This window comes from Uloborus diversus, chromosome 10 (genome assembly GCF_026930045.1).
Source record: "Uloborus diversus isolate 005 chromosome 10, Udiv.v.3.1, whole genome shotgun sequence".
NCBI lineage: Eukaryota > Metazoa > Arthropoda > Arachnida > Araneae > Uloboridae > Uloborus > Uloborus diversus.
The window spans coordinates 100,544,904-100,569,345 of NC_072740.1; the positions used below are offsets into that span (position 1 = coordinate 100,544,904).

Here is a 24,442-nt window from a genome sequence, read left to right on the forward strand (position 1 = left end):
CAATAATTACAATTCGTGACATGCATTGTGATATGTATTAAACACTCGACAATTAATGGTCCACAAATAATCCTGACTATCTGGGAATGTTTACTGAAAACAAATGCAAAAAAAAAAAACATATTTAATCCATTTTGTTGCATAATTTGCAAAAGGTAACATATCTTGCAAAACATATTAACGATTTCCATTAAAAGTCAGTAACCTTCCTAAAATTATCCTGAAGTCTTTCTAAAGAGTTCAGAAACCTCTGTGAATAGTGTCGATCATTTCACTGAAACAATCAGAGAGAACCTAAGTAAGATAAAAAGAAATAGCTTGACACATTTTTTGACTCATCATGAAAGTACCAAAAGCTTTATCGTAACCATAGCCACTGCTAAGACGGGCTTGCAAGCAAGCACAAGGAATTCTACTTGCTTCTTACTCTTGGAAAGTTACGGAATACAGAGACTCACTTGCGCCCATTGGGAGTTCCGTCAATCTGGACGGCCATGACAAAGGTATTGAAGTCAATTCTCATCCCTAAAATTCATTAACCTTCCTGATAATTATCCTGGAATATTTTTGATGAATTCATTCTTCTCCCTTGCTAAAAGCCAGTCGTGCCGCTGGACCCCCCCCCCCTCCTTCAGAGAAAACTTAGGTAAGTTTAATACAAAAGCTTGACACCTTTCTACTTTCCCAAGAAAGTTTAAGTCATTCTAGACGGGCCACGACGACAGTAGCAAAGTTAATTCATGACTAAAATTCATTAACCTTCCTGGAATTGTTTTCAAGAATTCAGTAATCTCTCTGGTTAAAGTCAGTCGTGTCTCTGGACCTTCAGAGAAAACTTAGGTAAGTTTAATTTAATAGCTTAGCACCTTCTTATTTTTGCAAGAAAGGTCCAAGAGTATTACTGCAAGCATGGCAAAAGCTAAGACATAATTGCAAGCAATTACCATGACTGTAACTCACATGTAAAGCTATGAAATCCCGAAGCGCATTCACTCACATTGAGAGCAAATCCAAGAAAGACGGACCGTAATTGAATTGAAGTACATACACTTAAAAAATACGCTAAGTTAATCTTTAAACTGGGAGTTAAAATATTTTTCACATGCATTCATGATACTTGTAGCAATTCCGTGAACATTTTAACACATATACTTGATTTTCACAGGAAATTGTTGAGAAAATATGAAACCCAACACGTTCTACAGAAATAATCAGTGACATTTTGTATTTTTTTATAGTGCATGTAAAATGGCATGGAACATTGGTACATTATTTTTGCAAATCTGCTGACCACATTAGATTTTCAACACTATAAAATAAGAGTCATTTTTGGTGGCTCAAGTGCCCTCTGTAGAAGATTCATTTGGTAAAATATACTCGTTGACCGTTTTCGGATGTACTGAAAGATGCTGGACAGTTGGGTCTCTTTCGTGGATGGGGAAACTTAAACCAGATTTCTTCTCATTTCTTTTCGAGTTATTTTGGCCTATTTTTCGTACTTCAAATGCGCTATAAGGAACTTTCATAATGTACTTGAAAAAGTGCTTAGGGGAATTGCAAAATTTCAGGGAATTGCAAAACTCCACATTAATATGAGCCTCATAAGTTTTAAAAGCAGTGGTGAGTATGGAACTACCTGCCGCTTATCAATTTCAATTGTAGAATTTGACATTTACATTAAAAAGTGTGGCCACTATTCTCATTGTTTCTATGGTGATACAATTGCAATCGATATCCGTAACATAGTATCATTTGTAAATTTTAATTAACTTAAGAATAAAGAACTTATAGGAAGAATTAACTTACAGCGCCATCTACTAAGAATTTATAGAACTAAACAATTAATACACACTATTAATGTGTAATAAACATTTTATATGCAATTAAAAATTATAAAAACCATCCTATCTTTTAAGTTGGACCAAATTACAGATAGGTATGAAATTTGATAAAAATCGGTTCAGTAGTTTCGGAGTTTACCCCGAACAAACATCGTGACATGAGATTTATATATATATATATATATATATATATATATATATACACATACATATACTGTGAAACTTTCCTAGAGGGAGCACCTTCTGTTCTGCAAGCGTAACCTTTCTACATAATGCAGGAATAAGTGCTCTAGCAAATTTCAAGCAGGAAACATCAGCAGAACATTTCTAATACATCATGTTTTTGAAAAAGAAAAATTACTTTTTCCTTGCTTGTTACAGGTTGTTTTGAGTTAGAAACATATTTTCAACCATGTTCAAGTTGGCCACTAAGCAGGTGCTACTACCACACAATTTATAAAAACGAACAACTGAACATTGTAATTTATGCATCAGAATGAATTCAACATCTACTAAAATAGCAAATATAATATATTAAAACTACCTTCACACATTAATATAGCACCATAAACTGAAATCCTCCATATTGTTTGAGATTTTTGCTCAGTTCCATTAATGATTGGATCTGATGTCCACTTTGCAACCCAGATAGTTCCACCAGCCTAAAAAGAAATGATTGAAATAACATTGTTTCCTAGTATGGGCTTATTTAAAAATTATGGTAACTAGTAAGTAAAATCTTACCTGAATGGTAACAAAGCCAATGTACCCAAGCGTTGCAAGAATAAAGTAAAGCCATCCTACATGTTTAATATAATTGAGGTAAATTCCTTGTTTAACCTAGGAGGATAAAGTAAATTTCAATACAACTTCAGTTTCACATTTCCAATATATTTGAAAAATTTCTACCAAAAAGAAAAAGATGCCCTGTCAAGTCTCATTTAAAAACTTCCCTTATGCCGAAACTCTCCAATTTCTCTGCATTTTAGCACACATTCGATGCTTCTGCCATGTTTATCTCAAATAAATTTTCCCAAAAAGTCTGCAGCTCCAATTCCAGCCACAATGTCAATTTTGGATTTTATCCCCAAATTTTTTATCAACAAGAAAAGTTGGAGACAAAAAACATTCCCAGCAGCTGTCATATTGTCCTCCATGATTTTTGGGGGACCGTGTAACTCAGGGAGAATCATGTAAAAGGAGCAAGTTTTCTTGGAATTCCACTTCCTTCAAAAATGAGTTGAAGTGAGTATTGTTGAACAGTGGCAGAACTTCAAGAATGTTACATTCAGATCCTAGAGGTTTTTTCGTGTGTGTGTGTGTGTGTGTTTTCTGGGATTCTAGTATTTAAATTACTTTGATTCAGGTTAAAGTAAAAATCTTGATATTTTAGAGTAACAATCATTAAAAGATAATTTTTGTCCCTAAAGATATGCATAAACTTACTATCAATGTAATTAACAAATACAGTAGTGCGTTTAATCACAATAAATAATAGAGAGTAAAGCACTCAACAATATTAATGCATAAGTTTTATTTAGTCAAAAGTACACTCTTTGATTTTGTTCCAATTGAACATTTTATTACTTATCAGTATCTCTAATCTCCATACCTCCTTCTTTTGTCCCCTGAAACTCGAGATAAGTTGGTTTCACTATACATTAAAAAATATACTGGAAAGTTTAAATTCCTTTTCTAAAGGAAATACATTCAAATAAGTAGTTCTACTTACAATACATACATAATATTTTATTGAAAATAGCTATGTTACACTTAATTGCAGTCGTGTGTTATCAAAATTAAAGAAATAAAAAGCAAAAATTATTAAATGGACAATGTAAAAATAGTTTTGATTCATATACAGTAGGCACCGCTTAATGTGATCACAGTTAATGTTATCATTTGCTTAATGTTATATATCAGAATCACTAAGTCCCGGAACGCTTGTATATTAACACATGTTTAAAAAAGTCGGATATTGTAATCAGTGTCTTCCTTTATTGTTATCACTTACTCATAAACTTTCAATTTCTTTTCTCATTTTTAGTCCTTAATCAACAGAAATACAAAGGCAAATCCTGACAAGACTAACTTTCTGTGCAGCATTTTGTAGTTTTCAATAGCAATGCTATTTTTTTGTAGGAGTGAAACTACAGGAAGTTCGTTTTCAGTCACCACCGACTCCCTCTAGATGCCTTTTGCTTGCATATGAGAAAATTCATTGCAAAAATTCATTATCGTCATTGAAAGACTTTTTTGATCGGAAATCATATTTTATTTCACCTATTACTATGCGTTTAAAAATTGCATATTTTAATTTTCTTTTTTATAATTTGGATATTCCCATTCTACTAATTTAGTAAATTATAATTTAAATCTGCATTTTAAAGAGTCATTGTGATTGTAATTCGCAGTTGCAAAAATAAATGTTTTTTAATTTGAAAAAATCTTTATTTTATGTTGCCAGGATTCTTTTCGGTTATTGTTATCAAACTGCATACGTCCCAAAGTGATCACATTAAGTGGTGCTTACTGTAAAACACTTCATAATTCCATTGGTACACAATTTTCAATTAAGTTTATGCAAAATATTTATTATTATTTTTTTTTTTTTTAATATATTCACTTCGAGTGATCTTCAGACACCTTATCTTTCTCAACAAATCAACATTTTCTAGGATGTTACTGAATCGGTCCCACTTATTAGTAATAGTTTTCTTCATTAATATAATATCATGCACTAAACTCATTCAGCAGAAGCAAATTCCTCTTGGTTTCATTGCCTGCTATATGCTATATGTATTACTATTTGTCTAATTATTTTTATCCTTTGATTCTACTTCTTGGTTATGAAGAAAATTACATTTGCTAGCATGGGTAATGTCTATTGTAGTACTTAATTCATTAAGTACTTCCAAGTAAAAAAACTATCAGTTGCCACATTCTTATATTGAATATTGAACTGACATTATACTTTAATATTAGGAAGGAAGGTTTCTTCCTTTTCAATTAAAATCAAGAAGGTTTCTTCTGTTTCCCTTTTCCCCCCTCAAGCAAGAATGGTTGGAGTACAAATAAGTCAATATATGCATTTGATTTTGTTTACAATAAGTGACAGTAAAACACCAATGCCTGTAATCAATATACTACATTGGGACACTTTCAAAAATTCATTTTTATGGATTTCTTGCGAAACAAAAACCAATTACTCTGTAACTTATGTTAAATAAAATATATGCTCCACCTGTCGTTTTCCAATGAAATTCTAATACCCCATTCATTTAGGGAACCAGCAACAAATTGAGGAATGAAAAAAAAAAGGTTTTTGATCATCCTTTATCATAAATAGCTGGAAATAAGTTATAAATTTCAGAAAAAGTTTACTATGTACAAAACTTTTTTATATTTTGGAGAAATCATTCAATATTCATAAAATACAAGCATCTCTTTAAAAATTACAAAATTTTATTTGAATGTTTTTGGCTCATAACATGCAGAGTTTTCCATCACCTCAAACCAAACTTTCAGAAAATTTGACAGCATAGAAGAGAAAGATAGTACTAAAATTGAAATTAAAATATTGAAAATTAGATGAAACATTAACATTTAAAAGCAATTAATATTTCACTGTGCATGTGCAAAAGACAGCAACTTGTAACCTTCATAACTAAAAACCTAAGTAGATGTGGCAACTCCCCCATAAAAAAATTCCAGTTCAACATCTTTAAAATTGAGAAAGACATTGCCCATCTAATGAGCCAAATTTCAATAATTTTTGGATAGGCGATAAATCCTAATGGATCGTTAGCAAATTTGCAACATTTACCAAAGATGGTTCAATGTGATTTGTAACAAAAAGATTATTTTTGAGCAATCCCTTATGAATCATTGGCTCCTGAGAATCATTAAAATACAGCTCATCAGATCACGAACATCTTTTTAAATTTTAAAGATATTAAACTGCAATTTTTTTGTGAGTTGCCATATCTACTTGGGTTTTAAACGATGAAGGCTATAAATTTCCATCTTTGGTGCATCCGCAGTCAAAGGTTAATAGCGGTAAACGTTCATATTTCATCAAATTAAAAAAAAAATTATTTGAAATTTTAGTATGTTTCTCTTGCATGCTGTTAGTTTTTTCGGAAGTTTTGTAAGGGGTGATGAAAAACTCAGCCTGTTATGAGAGGAAAACATTCAAATAAAATTCTTATTTTTGAAAAAAATGCCTATATTTTCATGAATATAAGTGTTACCTTCTCAAAGAAAAAAACTGTACATTGTATGTAAACTTATCTCTTAAATTTACAGCTTAGGGGAGACTGTTGTACCTTGGACCACTTCTAAAACTTTTTGGTTTTTAAAGAAAAGAGAATGTCTGATTTTTTTGGTTTTTAGTTATTAAAATTTAACTTCAGCCTTTTTGCATAAGTAAAAAAATATTTCAGATAATAAAAAAATATTTTTATATTTTTGTATATTTTTCAAATTTTATGTAATTTGGACCATGGTACATGATGCTCCTGTACCTTGAGACAGACCTCTTTTACTGCATAACTTACGTTGTATTCAAGTTTATTGCACCCACTTTCATTCAACTTTCTTAAAGGCCTAGTAATGGTTGACTTGCTCACTTTGAATACCTTTTCGGCCTCTCTAAAAGTCATTTTTTTGTCAGGATCATTACTTCTTACTGCTTCAATAGCCTTTTGCAATACCTCAGCATCGACTGGATCCCTCTTGATTCCAATTTTACTTCGAGGCATGGAAATCCTACCTAAAAAAAAAAACGATCACTACAACCTATTGTACCTTGATCCAGTGATTCAAGGTACAAGATGGAGCTTGGTTTCAAGGTACATGAGGGTGCATGTTTATACAAAAGTGGCTACCCTAACCTAACAGCTACGTCAAAAGTAAAGACAAAATGTTGAATACACTTACCACGAGATAGGCAATAGATATAATGGTCAATCAGTTGGGTAACACTATTCTTTAAAAGTCCAATTTCATTTAACTAACACTAGAATTATTTACTTTTGTTTGCACAAATCACAAAACAATCACTGTACACATAAAAGATGGAGTTTCAACCTACAACTCACTCTGGCAGGTGGAGAGACAGTCATGGCTGACATAGTACCATGATTCCTCACTAGGTAAAAGCGCTAGCTGATTAGAGTTCATGGCGCAAGGTACACCATGGTCAAGGTACAAGTCTCCTCTATTCCTTATTTATGATTAAGAGAGATCAAAAACCTTTTTTTGCTTCTTCAGTTTTTGCTGATCCGCTAAATGAATGGCCGATTTAATTTTTATTGGAAAATAATAGTTGGAGCATACCTTTTAAAAGACAAAGCTACAGAACAATTGGTTTCCTATTTCTTGAGAAAAATGTCAAAATGTGATTTTTTGAAGGTATATATAGTGTATCTATGGTGAAAAATCAACAATTTTAACAATTTGGTTACAAAAACATCAAGCTGAAATAAATAAAAAAAAAGAAAATGTTAATAATAAATTAAATAAAACAGAATAAAAGTGCAAAGTACTTACACCCCCAACTTCCATGGTTTCATCTTCAACAAGTCTACCAATATCTGGTACTATATCCAAAAGTTTTGCATTTTTATCTCCACTCCTCATACTTTCCATTGAAACTTCAGATGCAGTAGAATCTGTTGATATTAATCTAGAAAGACTCCTACAAAGAAAAATAAAAGCCCACATTCAACTTTTTGAACCACAATAGGCCCCTTTAAAACATCATGTTTAAAAAAAGCATTGGATAAATGAGCTTAATCAATGGTTTAAGGGACTATTTAAGTTTCTTATTGAGTAAAATAAAATTGCAAACACAAATAAAAAAGTGATGACCAGCAACAGGCTCTTGACTTTACCAGGTTGGTCTTAGTCAATTTATAATCCCTAATGAAAATCAAGAGCTCTCTTAAAAGCTATTATTCAACCCAATCTGTATAGTTGAAACAGTCTATCTTAAACCTGCCTACCTTGAAAACTTCTATATGTTGAAAAACTTTAATTTCCCTGCATAAATAGAATAAATTAAATGTTTTCCCTATGTTTATCTCAACTGAGTTTTCCTGAAAACCTTTATATCTTGAAATGCGACAACACTATCATTTTTGAATTTGATCCCCAGCAATCTTTATCAATAATAGAACTTGGAGACAAAGCATCTTCCTAATATCAGCAATCACAAAGTCCTCCAAGTTTTGGGAGACATGCAGCCAAGGGAAAACTATAGGTAGAAAGAATAAGTTTTCCAGAAATTTCATCCAATTGGAAAATGAGAAGAAGGGGGGATTGTTGAACAGTGACAAAACTGAGTTTTACTTTCAAGGCCATTGAGACTAGTTATTAAGTTGTGCTTGTTCTCTGGGTTCATGATCTTCATATGTTTAAATTGTTTTGATTGAGAAAAAGTAAAAATCTCAATATTTTCGAGCTACAATCAGTAAAAGAAAATTTTTGTCTTAGAATTTGCTATCAGTATAATCATTAAAATTGGTAGAATGTGTAATCACAGCATGTCATACTGTAAAATATTGAACAATGTCAATGCAAAAGAATCTGTTAATTCTTTGGCTTTGTTACAATTATTTATTTTATAACTTGAATCAAAACTTCTGCAGTTTGAAACCTGCATATCTTGAATTTTTTTTCTGTCCTGTGAAATTCAAGATAGACAGGTTCAACTATCTATATAAAAGGTTGTATGCATGAGCTTAAATGTTCTTTATAGAAAACTAGTTTACATTGGACCTTTGCCAAATTTGGCACAGAGGTCCTTGATGCATAGGAATCCACAAAAGGGGGGAGGGGAGTTCACCAGAAAATCTGAAACAGAATTTTTATGCCTATTTATAGCAGTGACTAAATTTTTAGAATTTTAAAAAGAATAAAAAAATTAAAATTTTTAGCTATAATTTTTTTCTACATGTTGATGCAAAATTTTACACTATATTTTTCTTCTTTTATTTAAGCCTAATTATTGAACATGCATCACTTGGCGCAACTTTTACTTTCAAGGTTGAACATGCAACACACTCACACTCCAGGGTCTCCTGCACCTACTCCTATTTGTGGTTCAACCAGTTGGATGGGATGAATATTTGATCAAGATCAGAAACCAAGTAATCCCTGGTCCAGCATCCCCCAGAGGTATTGACTCACTTGAATGACTTTGTGACCACGACATATTTAACGTGTCCTAGTCACCATTAACGAACACAGAGGATATTTAACCGGCTGGCATTGAACCCGCGACCCTTCAGTCATCAGTTTGATGCCATACTGATCATGCCACTACGGCCCCGACCTTGCAAAACAGCTAGCTTAACAAAACAGCACAATCACCTTTTTTTAATAAAAAAGGTGCAGCTTTTAATTCTTTAATCTTCTAATTCTTCTTTAATTCCTCTAATAATCTTTTTAAATTGATATCAGAACATAAGCTTGAAATATTTTTTTAAAGGCATTAATATAGCATAAAATATCACAGAAAATGTTCTGATTTAAGTACTTCAAAGGAAAAATTTCTGATATAAGAAGAAATAGGGAAATTTCATTTTGCTTCAATATAGTAATACCACAGTCAAAAAAAGATTTAGTAACAAGGAACTTGGGTCTATTTCTGATATCAACTATGAGTGTTTTTTTAATGAAGAATTACAGTTGTTTAAGTTTCATAAACTTCACTTCTTTAAACATAGTAAAATTTATAAAACTTCATACCTGCTTTGAAAAACTTTTATTTTTTGTACATGAAACTTTAGTTTATGAGCTGTGTCACAATTAGTTTTTCCATTACTATTTTAAAATTGAATACAAATCGAAGAGATATAAGACAGTTATTGTAACTATGTTAAGATCAACCATGCTAAGCGACCAAATCCTGCTACACAAAATACTCAGCAGATTTCCAGAAAGAGGGAGGAAGTACATCCATACCCGAGCCGGTAATCGACCCCTCAGTCAGACTTCTCGGACCACTAGACAAGGTGAGCAACAGGTGATACGGTAGTGTAGTAATAACAAAATTTTCAAATCTTTAAAACATGTGAACAAAACTACTACATTATTCCAATTAAATTTTTTTTTAATGCCAATTCATAGATGTCAATATTTAAACCAGATCTTAAATGAAAATAAGTCAAACTTGTTTCTAATTACATTACTTTGATTATAATTCCAATGATTGAAAGTGACTGAGTGCTACTATAGACCACAAACCTTTCATATTTCTTCACACCTTCATCAACTGTACTTAGATTAGCATGTTCTTTAATAAATGCTGCAAAATAGTTTTCCTTGCTCATCAATTCATCATATGTGCCCATTTCCACTATGTGACCTTCTTTCATGCTTACAATTAAGTCAACGCTTGGAAGTACTGTAATGTCATGAGTAACAAGAATCCTAGTCTACAAAAAGGTAAACAAATGCGTGCAATTAAAACATGTTAAAACATTATCTCTAAATTGCAAGTCCAAGTAGATAAAGCCAGTAATTATAGGAGTTTCATTTAACAATACTTCAAAAAAACTTCAATCTAACCCTAAATGTTTGCATTGTTGATTTTTTTATAAGTACAAATCCCATTTCTTGTTAAATGTTTCCAACTGTCAATATTGCATGAAACCATATTTGATGAAATTTATGTACTTGCAGAGTATTTTATTTTGAAAAATCTAGTTTCTTCTTCCCAAATATTTTAGACCACACAAAATTATGCTAAAATACACTTTAATATAAATTAAAATTCAGTAATGTGCATAAAATATTAATTAAAAAACCATAATTTAATAAAGTTGAAAAACCATAGTAAAGTTCATAATTTACATTAAACAACTTTGTGCTATATTCAAGTTAAAAAAGGAGGTTAATACCAACATTTTTCGCATCCATATTGTTGTGATCATTTTTATAAATGTCTTTAAGAGGAAAACTAATGAACAATCTAAAAGCAAATGCTAGATACTGTTGATAGCAAAACATAAGCTGTACCACAAAAAGGAAATGCATTAAACTTAGATCCTAAAACAGTAATCTATTCAAGTTACTCTAAATTATTTTTTTCATTTCTGATATTAAACCATCATTTTCGTATTGTTTATTTTTTTTAAATATAAACTGAAGGTCAAATGATCATTTTGGAATGCCAAAAGCTTCTAAATTAAAATGTAAACAAACCTCAATTCAGATTTTAGTTTTTTTTAATTAAGTGAAAAAGAAGCATAACACTTTATTGAATTTCACTATACCTTTCTTTTGAGAAGCCCATTGTTGCCAATAACATTATCAAAAAGAGCCTTTCTTACGTGCACATCAACAGCACTGAGAGGATCATCTAAAAGATAAAGCTCTTCATCCTGGAACACTGCTCGAGCCAAACTTATTCGCTGCTTTTGTCCTCCACTTAAATTTATACCCTGATTGAAAAAAAAAAAAAAAACATTAATAAGGTGCTTCCAACTTAATATATAGGTATAGGACAAAATAATAGCAGGGGTTGGAGTGGCGATTTCAAAATTTTAGGACATTTTTAGGACAACAAATATCAAGTTTTAATAACTTGAATGTGATTTATAAGCTTGATTTTTATAGTGGGCAATCAAATGTTTCAAATTCAAACTTGAAAACTACAATAGCATTCAACCTTTTATTCTTCAACAGAGTGACACATTACGAAGTAGAAATATTTTATCTAACGATTTTAATCTGGGTTAATCTAAATAGGCAATTTAAAGAAAAATCTTCCAATGAATTTGACTTTATGATAAGTACACAAATAAACATTTTATCATAGAAAGAGACTATTTTCTCTCACACTACTTTAGGTTTCATGACCTAAACCCCAGGTATCTGGTCCAATGGGGATTAGATGGGCTTTAAAGAATTGAATTCCACATTATGTTTCAATACGTTTAACTTCTCAGCACTGCTGAGAGGACTATTCCTTTTCAATCTTTGGTTATTTTGCCATCCACATACAAAGTGTGCAGTACGATGCTGATCACGGCAACTCATGAGCTTGCTGACGTATTTTGTAAGGTTAGGAATACTTCTTAACCACAACGGCTGCAAATCAGCCTCATAGAGGACAATATCGGTTGGGGTGCTTTTTCGTAGACCTGTAATTAAACGCGCCGCACTCAGCTGTACCCTTTCTAGCTTTTTAAGATTTGTATCTGTTGTGACATGATATATTTGATATCCATATTCAAGAATAGGTCTAATTAAGGCAATATAAGTTGTTTTCAGTGTTCTGGCGTCAGCGCCCCAACCGCAACCGGAGATGAACTTAAGTATATTGAGTCTCTTTCTAGCTTTAGTTACAATCAAATCAATGTGCTTGTTACACGTTATTTCAGGGTCAAGTACGAAACCTCAAGTTCTCTGATGGGCATTTTCGATATGTTTTTGGCCCAGCAGTTTTTCTATCTAAATGTTGCAGTAGACTGCAAAATGGTTATTCATTTGTATCTAATTAGCAAAAAAAAAAAAAAAAAACCATTGCAAAGAATGTCCAATCAAAATCTCAATTTTTCTTATGACTCCATTTTTAAAACCTGTATAAACACTGTTCTCACTTAACCTATAGTGTGTAACTTGAAAATATCAATATCTTTCTTTAAAAAAGTTATGCTTATTTTATTGTTTTAAGAGCTACCAGACATAGGAGTGACAAGAACATCGTACTTTGATCCAGGTTATGAAAGCAAAAACTTGGTCTTCTGTTACTGTCATTCTAGCTTTATTTTTCATTCCTTAGTTTGAATCTAAGTATTGCCTCTTTGACCATCAAACTATACAGCATATTCTGATAAAGAATGTTATTTCGCATTTTTCCTTAGAAGTCAAAGAGGTTCTTTCTTCTTTTCCTTCTGATTTTGCTATGATTGACTACTTTAAAGGAATCTTCTTTGGGAATTATTCCCATATCTTTTAAAGCAGCATTTATAAGAATTGATGCTTACCTCTCGGACACACCATCCCATGCTACGTTTGAAATTTTAAGTCTCATTTACGATACTGAAGAAAATCTTGACTTATGTGTTTTTTTTTTCTTTCAAGTTGTTTATATATAAAATATTTTAAAAGAAATGCAACCAACTAGAACAAAGAATGCATTTGATAGCAGTGAACGCAAAGAAAGGACAAGCCAGAGCTGGCAGAGCATATGTGATGTGTACGCTTAATGCACATTTGAACACCATTTCACAATTGCCTCGGTCATTCAACTAACTATACATTAAGTATTTAATTCTCTGGCATTTATTTCCAATGATTCATAGTTTTAAATGAGAGATAAATATATTTTATCATTCCATTTTTGCCAGTTTGGTGAAATATTGGGCTAAATAATTAAAATTGAAAGTCTAAAGCTAAAGATATTATTTGATTTAGCTGAAATTTTGCATGAGAAATAGGTTTGGTAAGAGGCACCTTTTCCACATACAGGTCCACCATATTTTTAACTTTGTTATTTTCACTCCACTCAAATGCAAAACGGTTATAATTTGAACAATCATTTCAAAACACTAAAAGAGAGAGAAATCAATAAACAAACCAAAAATAAGATTTAGGTATATGAAATATACAACTTTGTAGATAGCATATCCAAAATGTCGTACCTTAGAAGTTTTTGCTTTGTGATATTTCCATGAATGTGATTGCTGCTGAAGTACATATATTAATTTTTGTAAAATCCAATTACTATTTAACACTAACTCTCTATTAATTTTTCTCAGATAATTTTCCAACTAACATTCCCAAAACACAGGATTGTCTGAACAAGCTTTGTAACATTAGCTGAATAGTTTTCTTAAAAGGACTTTTATAGTAACATCAATCAGAAAATTTACAAACAATTTCTTTACATTTTAAAGCAAACATCATTTCATGTATGCACCAAGTCTATATTAAAGTCATTTTAAATGCTCATTTATTTTTTTTACAGTGTCTTGAATTTCTAACTTAATGTAAGTACGGGAATGTTGGGTAGTGTGAAACAGTTACATTTTAACTGTTTCACACTACCCAACTACTTGCCTTTTTCAAAATGAAAAATCTGGAAATTTGTTTTGAAAATTACCATAAATTTCTACCTTAAAAAAAAGTGGAAAATTTGTCCTTTTTTCATGGGGCAAATTGAAAAATAAAATATTTTCCCAATGAAATATTTTTAATTTGTTGGATAAAAATATTTTTGATCAAACAAATGAGTAGACAAAAAAAGAATGAGCAAATGAATGTATGTATTGAAACAATAAATAAATAAATTAATGTATGAGTAAAACATAAATTAGTGAATAAAATAGACAATGAATAAGAAAATGAGGGAATGAACCAGTAAATAAGTGAATTAATAAATAAAGGAATGCAAATAAATTGAAAGGAAACAAATGAATAAATAAGTGATTTAATAAAGGATTGAGAAAGTGAACCAAATGAATTATTTCACTTTGTCCCACATGCACTTGACTTATTGTGCAAAACATTCAAAATAAAAACAAGCTTCTCAAATGCACAAATACTGCACCAAATATTAGTAGGTCTCAATTATTATTTGAGATGTTGGTAACAAGAACTTTATCATTTTATTAATAGCAAAAATAATTTTTGATTTATACAACAAAGATTTACAAAATGAGTATCAATTTTTAAAAATTAACTTGAATTATCATATAGTTTGATCTTCAAAGGAAACTCTATCCTGACTAGAATAAACACAAAATGTGTTACTATTATTAAATACTGGGGGCCCGTCCCGAACTTATTCGGGGTGAAAAAAAATTCTTAAATAAATATTATGCAGACTGTTTTAAAAAATCATGGTATGCAACATTTTTTGTTTCGTTTTATGAGGTTTGGAAAGAAATAGATTCACTTCATTTCCTAATTTGTCAATCCATATGTAAAGTTGTACGCTTGACCTTCAGTTTTGATGATGGTGATGTCATGAAAAATTTTCACTGGAAAATGCAATTACTTATATTGGAAATGTGCAAGGACAATGGGATTTTGAGAAATATTCCTGAATGTTCAGTTGCTGGTCCAGTAAAAATAATACGGTAAATCAAATTGGTCCACATTGATTTTACTTGGGGTCCAGTTCCATTGCATACATAAGACAAATTAAAGTTTCACAACAAAATGATCAGAATACCGCCTTCAATTTTAATAGAATGAATATGGGCTCTTAAAAGTATTCTTAAGATATGGAGATCGTACATAGTTCTTAAAAAGAGATGACTTTAAGCAGGCTTAAAGCACATCTGCACACATTCATCAAGGGAACCACAGGAGTAGTTTTGTAAGAGTCACCGGCAAATGCAAAAATGACACCGCTCTCAATGTTATCTTAATTTTTTAGTTCTTTTAAAATCCACAGCTTATATATTCAAACAGTGGCTCTTCGAAAATCCGAAATACATTATGGGGCAGACTTTTGAAGACACTCTCCAAACGGCTTTTTTTTTTCTTATGAGATGTACAGTCTTTCTGATGGGATACATTCAAAGTAGTTTAAATCTGGAGTGGTCAGTTTTTGGACCACTAAGTAAAATTGCTGCAATTAAGTAAAAAAAAAAAAACTACACAAACATCCTCAGTCTGCCTGCTGATTTTGGTTAAACTTATTAAACTTTTTTCAGTTCCACCAGGTATGCCGATAAACATTGATTTGCGTTCTGGTATCATAGCCGAGTCGCTGATCGGTTACTAATTTGGTGGCGTGACTAGAAACGTACTCATTCAGTAGGTTGCAATCATGTATCAATCTTGTCCGGAACATATAAACATACAAAAACTGCTCTCTCTCTCTTTATATTATTGGTATAGATTTTACTGTGCAAGTTTGGGCCTTTCATAAAAAGATAAAAATTTTTGATTAGGTGCAGTGGTTTTGGAGATTACCAGAAACATATAAACATACAAAATAAACCCTCTGTCTTTAAAATATTAGCAAAGATTAAAAACCTCAAAGGGTAGCCCAAAATGCATGCAAAATTACAAAATTTAGAAACACAGATTACTATCTTCTATCTTTCTACTTGAACTCAAAAACTAATTTGCTCAAAGTGAATTCCAATTATAATTCATTTGAATAAATGTTGATGCATTAACATTCTGTGACTCTAAATGGTTTGCAAAGTCCAAGGCTAATAGAATGCTACATACCTTATCCTCTGCAGCCTCAAATACATGTAAGGGTTTTGGTGGTTATTATGCTGCTAACATGATTTTTTTTCACTTGCCTCTATTCCTTAGCATTTAGTTCAAAGAGAACCTTCAACTATTTTGTCATTGCCAGTGCGGGGCAATCAGTGCTGTTATTTATGTATATAATAATAGATCAGCACAAAACATAAACAGTTAGTGAAGACAAACTATTGGTTTAAAAAATTAGCATAAGTACATATATATGCATAATTTATTGCCTATGTCACTCAGTAAGAATGCACCTTTCATATAGAGAAAGAATTTTTCAAATAGCTGCAATGGTTCCAGAGATTATCTTGAACAAATAAACAAATGAAAACCCGCCCTCTCTCTTTACAATATTAGTATAGATTACTAGATTTGTAGCACTAAAAACAGAGTAAATATTTCAGCATTTCACTTTGTTCCACATTCTCCTATATACAACACAAGAAATTATGCATGAAAAAAACTAAAACATATATACTAGAGATGCTTATTTTCCATAAAAGTTTCAAAAACAATATAATGCTTAGTTTCCATAAAAGTGTCAAAAAAATAATGTAAGCATAAACTTTTAAATAAACTTTCAAGAAGAGCAATGTCCTGAGTGAGTATGATTCAAATTGAAGGAATACAGTAGTTGCGTTTAATGTGATCACTTTGCGATACAATAACCTTGATAATATCTCTCTCTCTGATTGATAATAATAAACAAATCATAAAATAAGAGAAATTTACCAATTTATGACGCACACTGAGTTTTAAAAAAAATTAAAAAAACTTAAAAACTTCTTTCAGTGTATATTTTTTATTAAGGTATAAAAATCATACAATCTTTAAAAATTATGAATTAATGAGTGCCTTCCATTTTTCAGAAGATCCTTTGCAATAGATTGTACTCAAAGTTTTTTTATGTGATCGATGCCGTGTTGCACTCCATTTTTCAACAGTTTCATTGCATTTCTCATTTTATTATCTTTTTTTTGGATTTTGCCAGCAAGAAGACAATCTTCATCTGACTCATGAGTTCCATCCTCCATCAGTTTTTCTATGCAATCTAGCAAATTGGTTATTTTAATGTGAAAGCTACAGGGATGTTTTGATTTATCTATACGACTTGAACTCTCCAATGTGACATGTAACTGCAGAAATTATAGCTGAAGAAAGTTCTGTCTTTTTTAAAATTCCTTGGCCAACTTTTTAAGTAAAATCTTGAGTAGGCAAAAAGGTTTCTGATCGTTTCACACGTAATTCCTGATTTGAAAACTGATAACATTAAACGATGCAATGATTACATAAAATGATAATTTTAACGTAGAAATAAATAGTGAAAATGGGGACCAAGTGGTTTTGGTAACATTAAACGTTTGATAATATTAACCGTGATCCCATTAAGCAGAGTCTACTGTAATTAAAGCTATTACCTTTTCTCCAATCTCTGTTTGATCTCCAGCAGGTAAAATTTCCATGTCTGGTCTCAAGCAACATTGATCCAATACTTTATTATAAACAACTTCTTTCATTGGTTTTACAAAAAGAACATTATTCTTTACTGTTTGATTTAATATCCAAGCTTGTTGTGGAACATAAGCCATACTGCCCTGAAATACATAGTTTGTATTATATTTAATCAGTTTGAGTTGAATAGGAATAAATAAAGTACAGAAACTTGAAACCAGATACAACACATTTTTCAGTTACAGTATGGGATCCTGAAATTGGAATACTTGAGATAGTAATCTTTCGGAATTTTAGATTTTAGATGCAGACTCAAAAAACAACTAGAAATATCATGAGCAATATTTGGCCACATTTTTTTTAAATCCCCCTAAAGTGTGGGAGTAACTAACTGGTTTTTCTACATCAATAGCAATGGAAGTATCCTTTGTTATGCTAAAGAAAAATAAAATCGGCGATGAATTGGCAGTGATGTATAATTGGGGGATGTTATTTTTTTGTTATGGTGGCTTACATTTGATATGCCGATTGATACAGTAAATAAATCGTATTTGTACTAAAAAATAGCTTTGTAATTTTTTTTCAGTATGCTTTGTCTTGTACACTATTAAGAAAATAAAAAGAAGTATGGCAAACCAAAGACAGATGCTAAAAGATTGTAACACGATTACGTAAAATGCTTAATATTACGCATAACATGTGGCATCAAGTAAACCTAAGACTAAACTATAAGTGCTATGTTTTCAAAAAGTAATAAACAAAGGTTCACAATTTTGAGCATTTAAAAGGCAATATAAATAAATATATAAATAATAATTAAATGAAAAAAAAAATAATTCAAGGGGAAAAAGTTCTAGGTTTAGTGAAGTAATAAAAATACTAACAGGTGAAGTTAAATGTAATTTCTGTAAAAGAAGAAACTCTCCTAGCTTCTATAATGTTAGTTGTTAGCCAATGCAGCAAAGAAAAAAATAATGGGTATGCAAAGCAAGTGCAGCGTGTACTGCGATTAGCTGAAGCAAATTCACCGTTGAGAAATTTTCGCCAGATGTCCGCGAATTGTGACACTTGTGTGATTTTCATAAAAATCACACAAGTGTCACAATTCGCGGATTTTTATTGAAAAAAATTTATTTTCCTGGTTATTGGTAATTTTGTTTCAGCTACAAACAGTACACACTGCTTTCTCCTGTGCAGTCAGCATTTTCTTTTCTTAGCTCAACTGGTTAGCAACTAGTGCCCTCGACTTCAAATAATTAATACCAGAGAAGTTTCAGAGTTTTTCATTCTTTGCTGCTAACTGCATTTCTTTTCACCAGTTGATATTTTAGTCACTGATGTTCGGAAGGATAAAGATTTTCTCGCATACACTTGTACATGGAAAGCTTAGAGGTACATTTCATACCCTGTCATAGCATTTTTTTTTTTTTTTTGAGTTATCAAAGTTATACGCAATATTCTAAGGCTCTTTTTGAGCACTACAAAAGAATCCATTGCATTAATAAAAACTTATTTGAGCAATGATTCTTGACACCAGCTTGCAATTTACATCAAAACAGAACAGTCTTTTATCCAGTAATGCAGCTTCTGATTGCGGTGACTAGACAAATCACTTCACTTTGAAATTTTTCCTACCTTTATATCAATAGTTCCATTTATTTTGTTCATCTCCCCCAACAGAGCCGAGAGTAATGATGATTTTCCAGCTCCAACTGGTCCAATTACAGCTATGAGCTTTCCTTTTCCTATATTCAAGTTGATATTTCGAAGAAAAGGTTCAGTATCTTTTGACCAAGTTAAGGAACAATCTTTAAAAGAGATGGCATTTCCTAATAAAAAAATTATGTACATATTATTTTTTTTCTAATATTTCAAAGAAACAGATTAAAATTTTCTTTTCCATAACAAAAAGCAACTGGACTGAAAATTTAAAAATTTACCTTCTCCTGGGTTGGTTCCAATGGAATCAGGGTTTAATTGCTCAGAAAGGAAAAATTCTTTAAGACGCTTCAGTGATGTTATAGTCTGCAAATGAATATACTTTCATAAATGCATATTTATATTTATACACATAAATTCGGAAATTTCATTTCAATTGTAATTATACATTATTTAAAATACTTTAAACTTATTTGGAACTATCCAAATCAAATTAAAAGAAGCATTAAAATTATACAGCAATTAAAGTTACTGTGTTGAAATATGCAAAATATTCTCCTAATGGGGGAATAATCTAAAAGGGATTTTTTGTGAGATGCAGCTCCAAACATACTTTTCATCCAAATGTTAAAAAAAAAAAAAAAAAAAAAATCAGTAAAGTGTATTGTTTCTAACCTTATTGCAAAACATACATTATTTTGTTCAACAATCAAATGGATGGTGTTTTAAACTTGCATTTCTTGTTGTGATATTGCTAGGGGGCTCGCATTCATTCATTGGCCAAGGGTGTGGCATAGCTGAGAATGACATGATTTGCAATCAGACCTTTTCCTTTTTTGGTTGCAGTAGTAGAAGGTGTGATTGCCACTACATGCTGTTCAATTCGAGAATGCACTTTTTATTTCTTTGTGATTAGTGATGTTCAACATTCAATAAATAAAATGTGGAAGATTTCAATTCTAGCTGAGTCTTTGACGAACAATTTTATTCCTACACTGGAGAAGCAAAATGGTGTAACATCATGGCAAGAATCCTGACATCTTGATCTTTTCAACACTTCTGTCAAAATATCTCTGACACAATTAGTTTGAGGTTTGTGGTGTAAAAAGTTTATCAAAAATCGAACTTCAAGGTGAAAAATATCTGCAAAAACTACACCTGTATACTGAATTGTATAAATTCAGCCTTTACCATTTTCCCGGAGAGTGCACCTAAAAAGCACACATGCACAAATTTCTTATTTTATAAATCCTAATGAATCCTAAAGGATTCTTCCATGCACCTCAAAATAAATTACATCTTGAGAGGATATCTTTGAAAAAAATATGAAATGGGTAAATTCACTTATCAGACATAATGCATCATGAGACCCTAACTACTCTAACTTCAGAATAACGAAATCTGGAAGAATGTGGGTGTGCAAACAAAGCAAAAACATAAATAAGTACCAATACAAGGTCTACTGATCAAATGTACAGAGCTATTTTTAGTATAAATATGATTCTTTCATTCTATCAATCTGCACCTTACCTAATAATAGCATAATGAAATATATTTTCACTCAGACTGATCAAGAAATAACGGATATTTGGCGCCAACATTAGCGAAACCAGGAAAAACATGACCACACAACAGGATTATTTTACAAAAATTCAAAAATACAGAAAGGTTGCTGTACCAAGCATTTTGGATTCGGGATTTCATACTGTAGCAAATTTTATATAAATGCTTACTTGAATAAGTTCAGATATAGTTGCTGGAATGTCAAACAAAACATATCGAAGTTGGTCCATCAGAGTCAGTGTAACAAAAGCTTTTGTAGGACTAAGAATATTTTCTGTACTTACAAAAAGATATGTAGTGAAGCTTGCTAAGGCAACCTATAAGAAAATAAGGTATTAAGTTTGTATCATTCCCACAGGTGTTAAAAAAAATTCAGTCAAGTTTATTGATTATGTTCAGCATTAAGAGTGAAACATCACAAAAAAGTTTTTCTTAAATTATTTCAATCATTCAAATGTCATATATTTCAGTAAATTACATTTTTTATTATTAAAAAGGCCTTGAAACAAAGTATAAAGACACAAAATATGTTTTACAAAAAAAAAAATATATATATATATATATATATATATATATATATATATATATATATCAAAACAGGTACAAAACTTTGTTAAAAATTAAAAAATTAAATGTAAGAATTGAATTTTGAATACAAAAATACAGGTTATAAACATATGTAAAATATAATTTCACTTAATAAGTATGAAGTTAAATTTTACAAATCTTATGACTTTTTATCTCAGAAATAAATATAATGTTGAGTAGTTGTGAATGATAATAAAAAGTCAATATCCTACAAATTCAACTTTTTTTTCAATGACTTATATCAGGCTTTTGATGGCCTTTATTGATGGCTTATATCAGCCCATCAAGCAATCATTGCTGCAAGACAAGACTAAGTTTCTTTTTTGGATACTTTTTCAGCATTTCTGATTACATTGGTGGGTTAGCCTCTTCCTTGCTACTGTCACACGTTCTTATAAAAAAGTTAGTGCAAATATGCTCCAAGTAGCTTCTATCGAGTTTGAATCTGGTCTGTAGGCCGTCCAAACAAGCAGATGAACCTTATTATTTCAAACCAAGCTTTTGTTGAACAAGCAGAATGAGCACTGGCATTATCATGCTGAAATATTCCTTCTACTGATGCAACTAGTGTGGTATTGTATCACTCAGCATATCTTGATACTTTTCTGCATTCATTGCAGTTTTTACTACCATTATTACCAGTACTGGTAATGTGCCATTAGCAGCAGATGCTCATCGTACCATTATTGATCCCTCTCCATATTTTTTTTTTGGGCGAAAAGTAAAATTTTACTTTTCTAATACTATTATGCCAGCATTTTTCAAAATCGTCTGGCCCATGAAAATTAAACTTTTTCTTATCGGATACAACTATATCTTTCCTTTTTACATGAAAGCAAGACATATTTTTTTAACAAATCATAAACCAGCTAAATTATGCTTCTTTCTCAAAGATGGTTGAAGTTAAAATTCTTAAGTCTGCCCTCAGGTGGGGATAATTATATCATTGCTTATAACATTGTGGACTGTTCAGCAGGTACATGGATGGCTTCAAGCAAATTATTTAAGCAAACTTTTTTCATCACATGCACATCAATAAACAACCAATTTCTGGTACCAAGAAAATGCACTTAGTCTTCCTGGCAGTTTAAAATTTTCATGCTTTGCAGAATTTGTTAAAAAAATTACGATTCCTGTTTTAGTTAAACTGTCAGACTAGGAATTAACTGCATCATTCATTCTGCTAGCTTTCATGCCAAGACTTATCCCGCACTCTGCAATAGACAATCATAGGGATTGTAATTCCAGTATTTAAAGTAATTTTGCTGTGCCGTAATACTGGTATTTGCTGAGGTAGAATACCGGTATTTTTGGTATTAGTTTAAAATAATAAATAGTTATAATTGAATAGTTTTCAATTTAACCAATTTGATATCTACTGTTGTTTTATATAATTTTCTTTTTTGATGAGACAGTACCAAAATCAATATATTGAAATAAAAATTTGGCTTCAAAAGCACAAATTTACAGAATATCAATGAACAAAAGTAGCGGAAAGATTAAAAAAAAATATTTTCATCGTCAGATGGTGTGATGAATCACACTTTCCTGAGTTTATGTGTGAACCACATTTTTACTTTCTCCATTTACTAGACTTGCCCTCTTGTGAAAATTTAAATTTAAGTGTAATTACAAATCTGTTAGTGCTATGAACAATTTATTCCAACTATTAATTGCAGCAATTCTTTATGATATATTTTTTAAATATTTGTCTAAACTGTACTGAATTTTGAGAAAACCCTTTTTCTTGTTAGTATAAGAAACAGTAATTTGTTGTCATTGGTATTAGCGTGCTGTTCTGTCTCGTTACTCAGCTTTATAATATTTATAATACCTTGAACATTTGAAAAGAGGTAAGGCATAACCATTTGGAACATAATTTTTAGATATTTACATCATTGTAAAGAATTCCGAAAAAAAAAGAAACTAACCGTAGGGTAAATAAAAAGCAAACAGAAAACCTATTCTGACCAAGAGGAAAGCATTGAAGATGATGTTAATACTGGAAAAGAATTGTTGCTTGAAGAACAGTTGTAGTTAGCTATAAATAATAATAAAAAAAAACTACCCACAACACAGAAGAAACATCCAAATTCACAAAGTGATTTTTTCAAAACCAGCACGTTAAAGACCAAAATATTTGAAGATGAAGGACATCCAAGCAACTACAGGAGGTGCATCATGCATTATTAACAGTACCACAGACCTGCGTGAATTCAGAAAGAATATTTTCAACAGCAGGAAATTTTTTCACTAAGATTAGTTCCAGGCATAGTGACAATTAAATAGATGCATTATGTTTCTTGCTATTATTGATTTTTTATTATGATATTTATTCTTTCTATTTTATTTGTTCACAATAAGTAAATAATGCACTTTTTGCACAAAATAATAAAATATGGCAACAAAACGTTATGTTTTTGAATGTTTTTTGGGAAATTTCTAATACCGGTATCACATTAAAAAAATATTGAATGCCGGTATTGCATTTTTGGTCTGGTATTACAATCCCTAGACAATCATTTCTGCCTCAGTATCATTGTCAATAGCACACAAAAAGATTAAAGTAACCTTAACGGATTTTTAGGTTGCCTTATATATTTTGTGCTCTCTCAGACCGCAGAAAATTTACATATCCCTGCAAAAGATTTGACGACCTTACTCTTTTCCATCAACAGGCAAGATAGATATGTAATATGTATGCCAATTAAATCAATTAACTTAAATTTGATTTTAATTCAAGTGTACTTAACAAATCAATTGTATACTTTGGATTTTATTTGCTTACCTAAATGACGAATGTGCATAAATATCAGTTTAACTGGCTATTTATTCAACCCCTTATAATTTTTTCAAAAGCTTTATTACACACTCATTTGCAGTAGATTTTATATACTGCCTGTAAGCAATAAATTCAACCTTTTGTAAATAAAGAAAAATTTATATTTGTTTGCATTTTATTTCAGTCATATGCATGTCAGATTTACAATAGAAACTCATTTATCCGGATCAAATTTGCAGAGACTAAAAAAATTTTTATTCACTTAAATAATAATTCTAAATTACGATAGCAAGAACAGAACTATAAGTGGGCCGCAAAAATT

At 30.9% G+C, this 24,442-nt stretch overlaps 1 protein-coding gene across 1 annotated transcript in view; it reads right to left on the bottom strand.

Annotated features, from left to right (window-relative positions):
* Positions 1-24,442, bottom strand: part of LOC129231112 (multidrug resistance-associated protein 1-like) — a 130,604-nt gene that overhangs the window by 52,299 nt on the left and 53,863 nt on the right. Inside the window, exons 12-20 of the mRNA XM_054865359.1 lie at positions 20,921-21,067; positions 19,469-19,553; positions 19,164-19,357; positions 17,495-17,671; positions 11,126-11,293; positions 10,095-10,285; positions 7,395-7,542; positions 2,586-2,681; positions 2,386-2,503 (exon numbers count right to left, since the gene is read on the bottom strand). Of these exons, the coding sequence (XP_054721334.1) occupies positions 2,386-2,503; positions 2,586-2,681; positions 7,395-7,542; positions 10,095-10,285; positions 11,126-11,293; positions 17,495-17,671; positions 19,164-19,357; positions 19,469-19,553; positions 20,921-21,067 (1,324 nt within the window). The remainder of the gene's footprint in view (positions 1-2,385; positions 2,504-2,585; positions 2,682-7,394; positions 7,543-10,094; positions 10,286-11,125; positions 11,294-17,494; positions 17,672-19,163; positions 19,358-19,468; positions 19,554-20,920; positions 21,068-24,442) is intronic.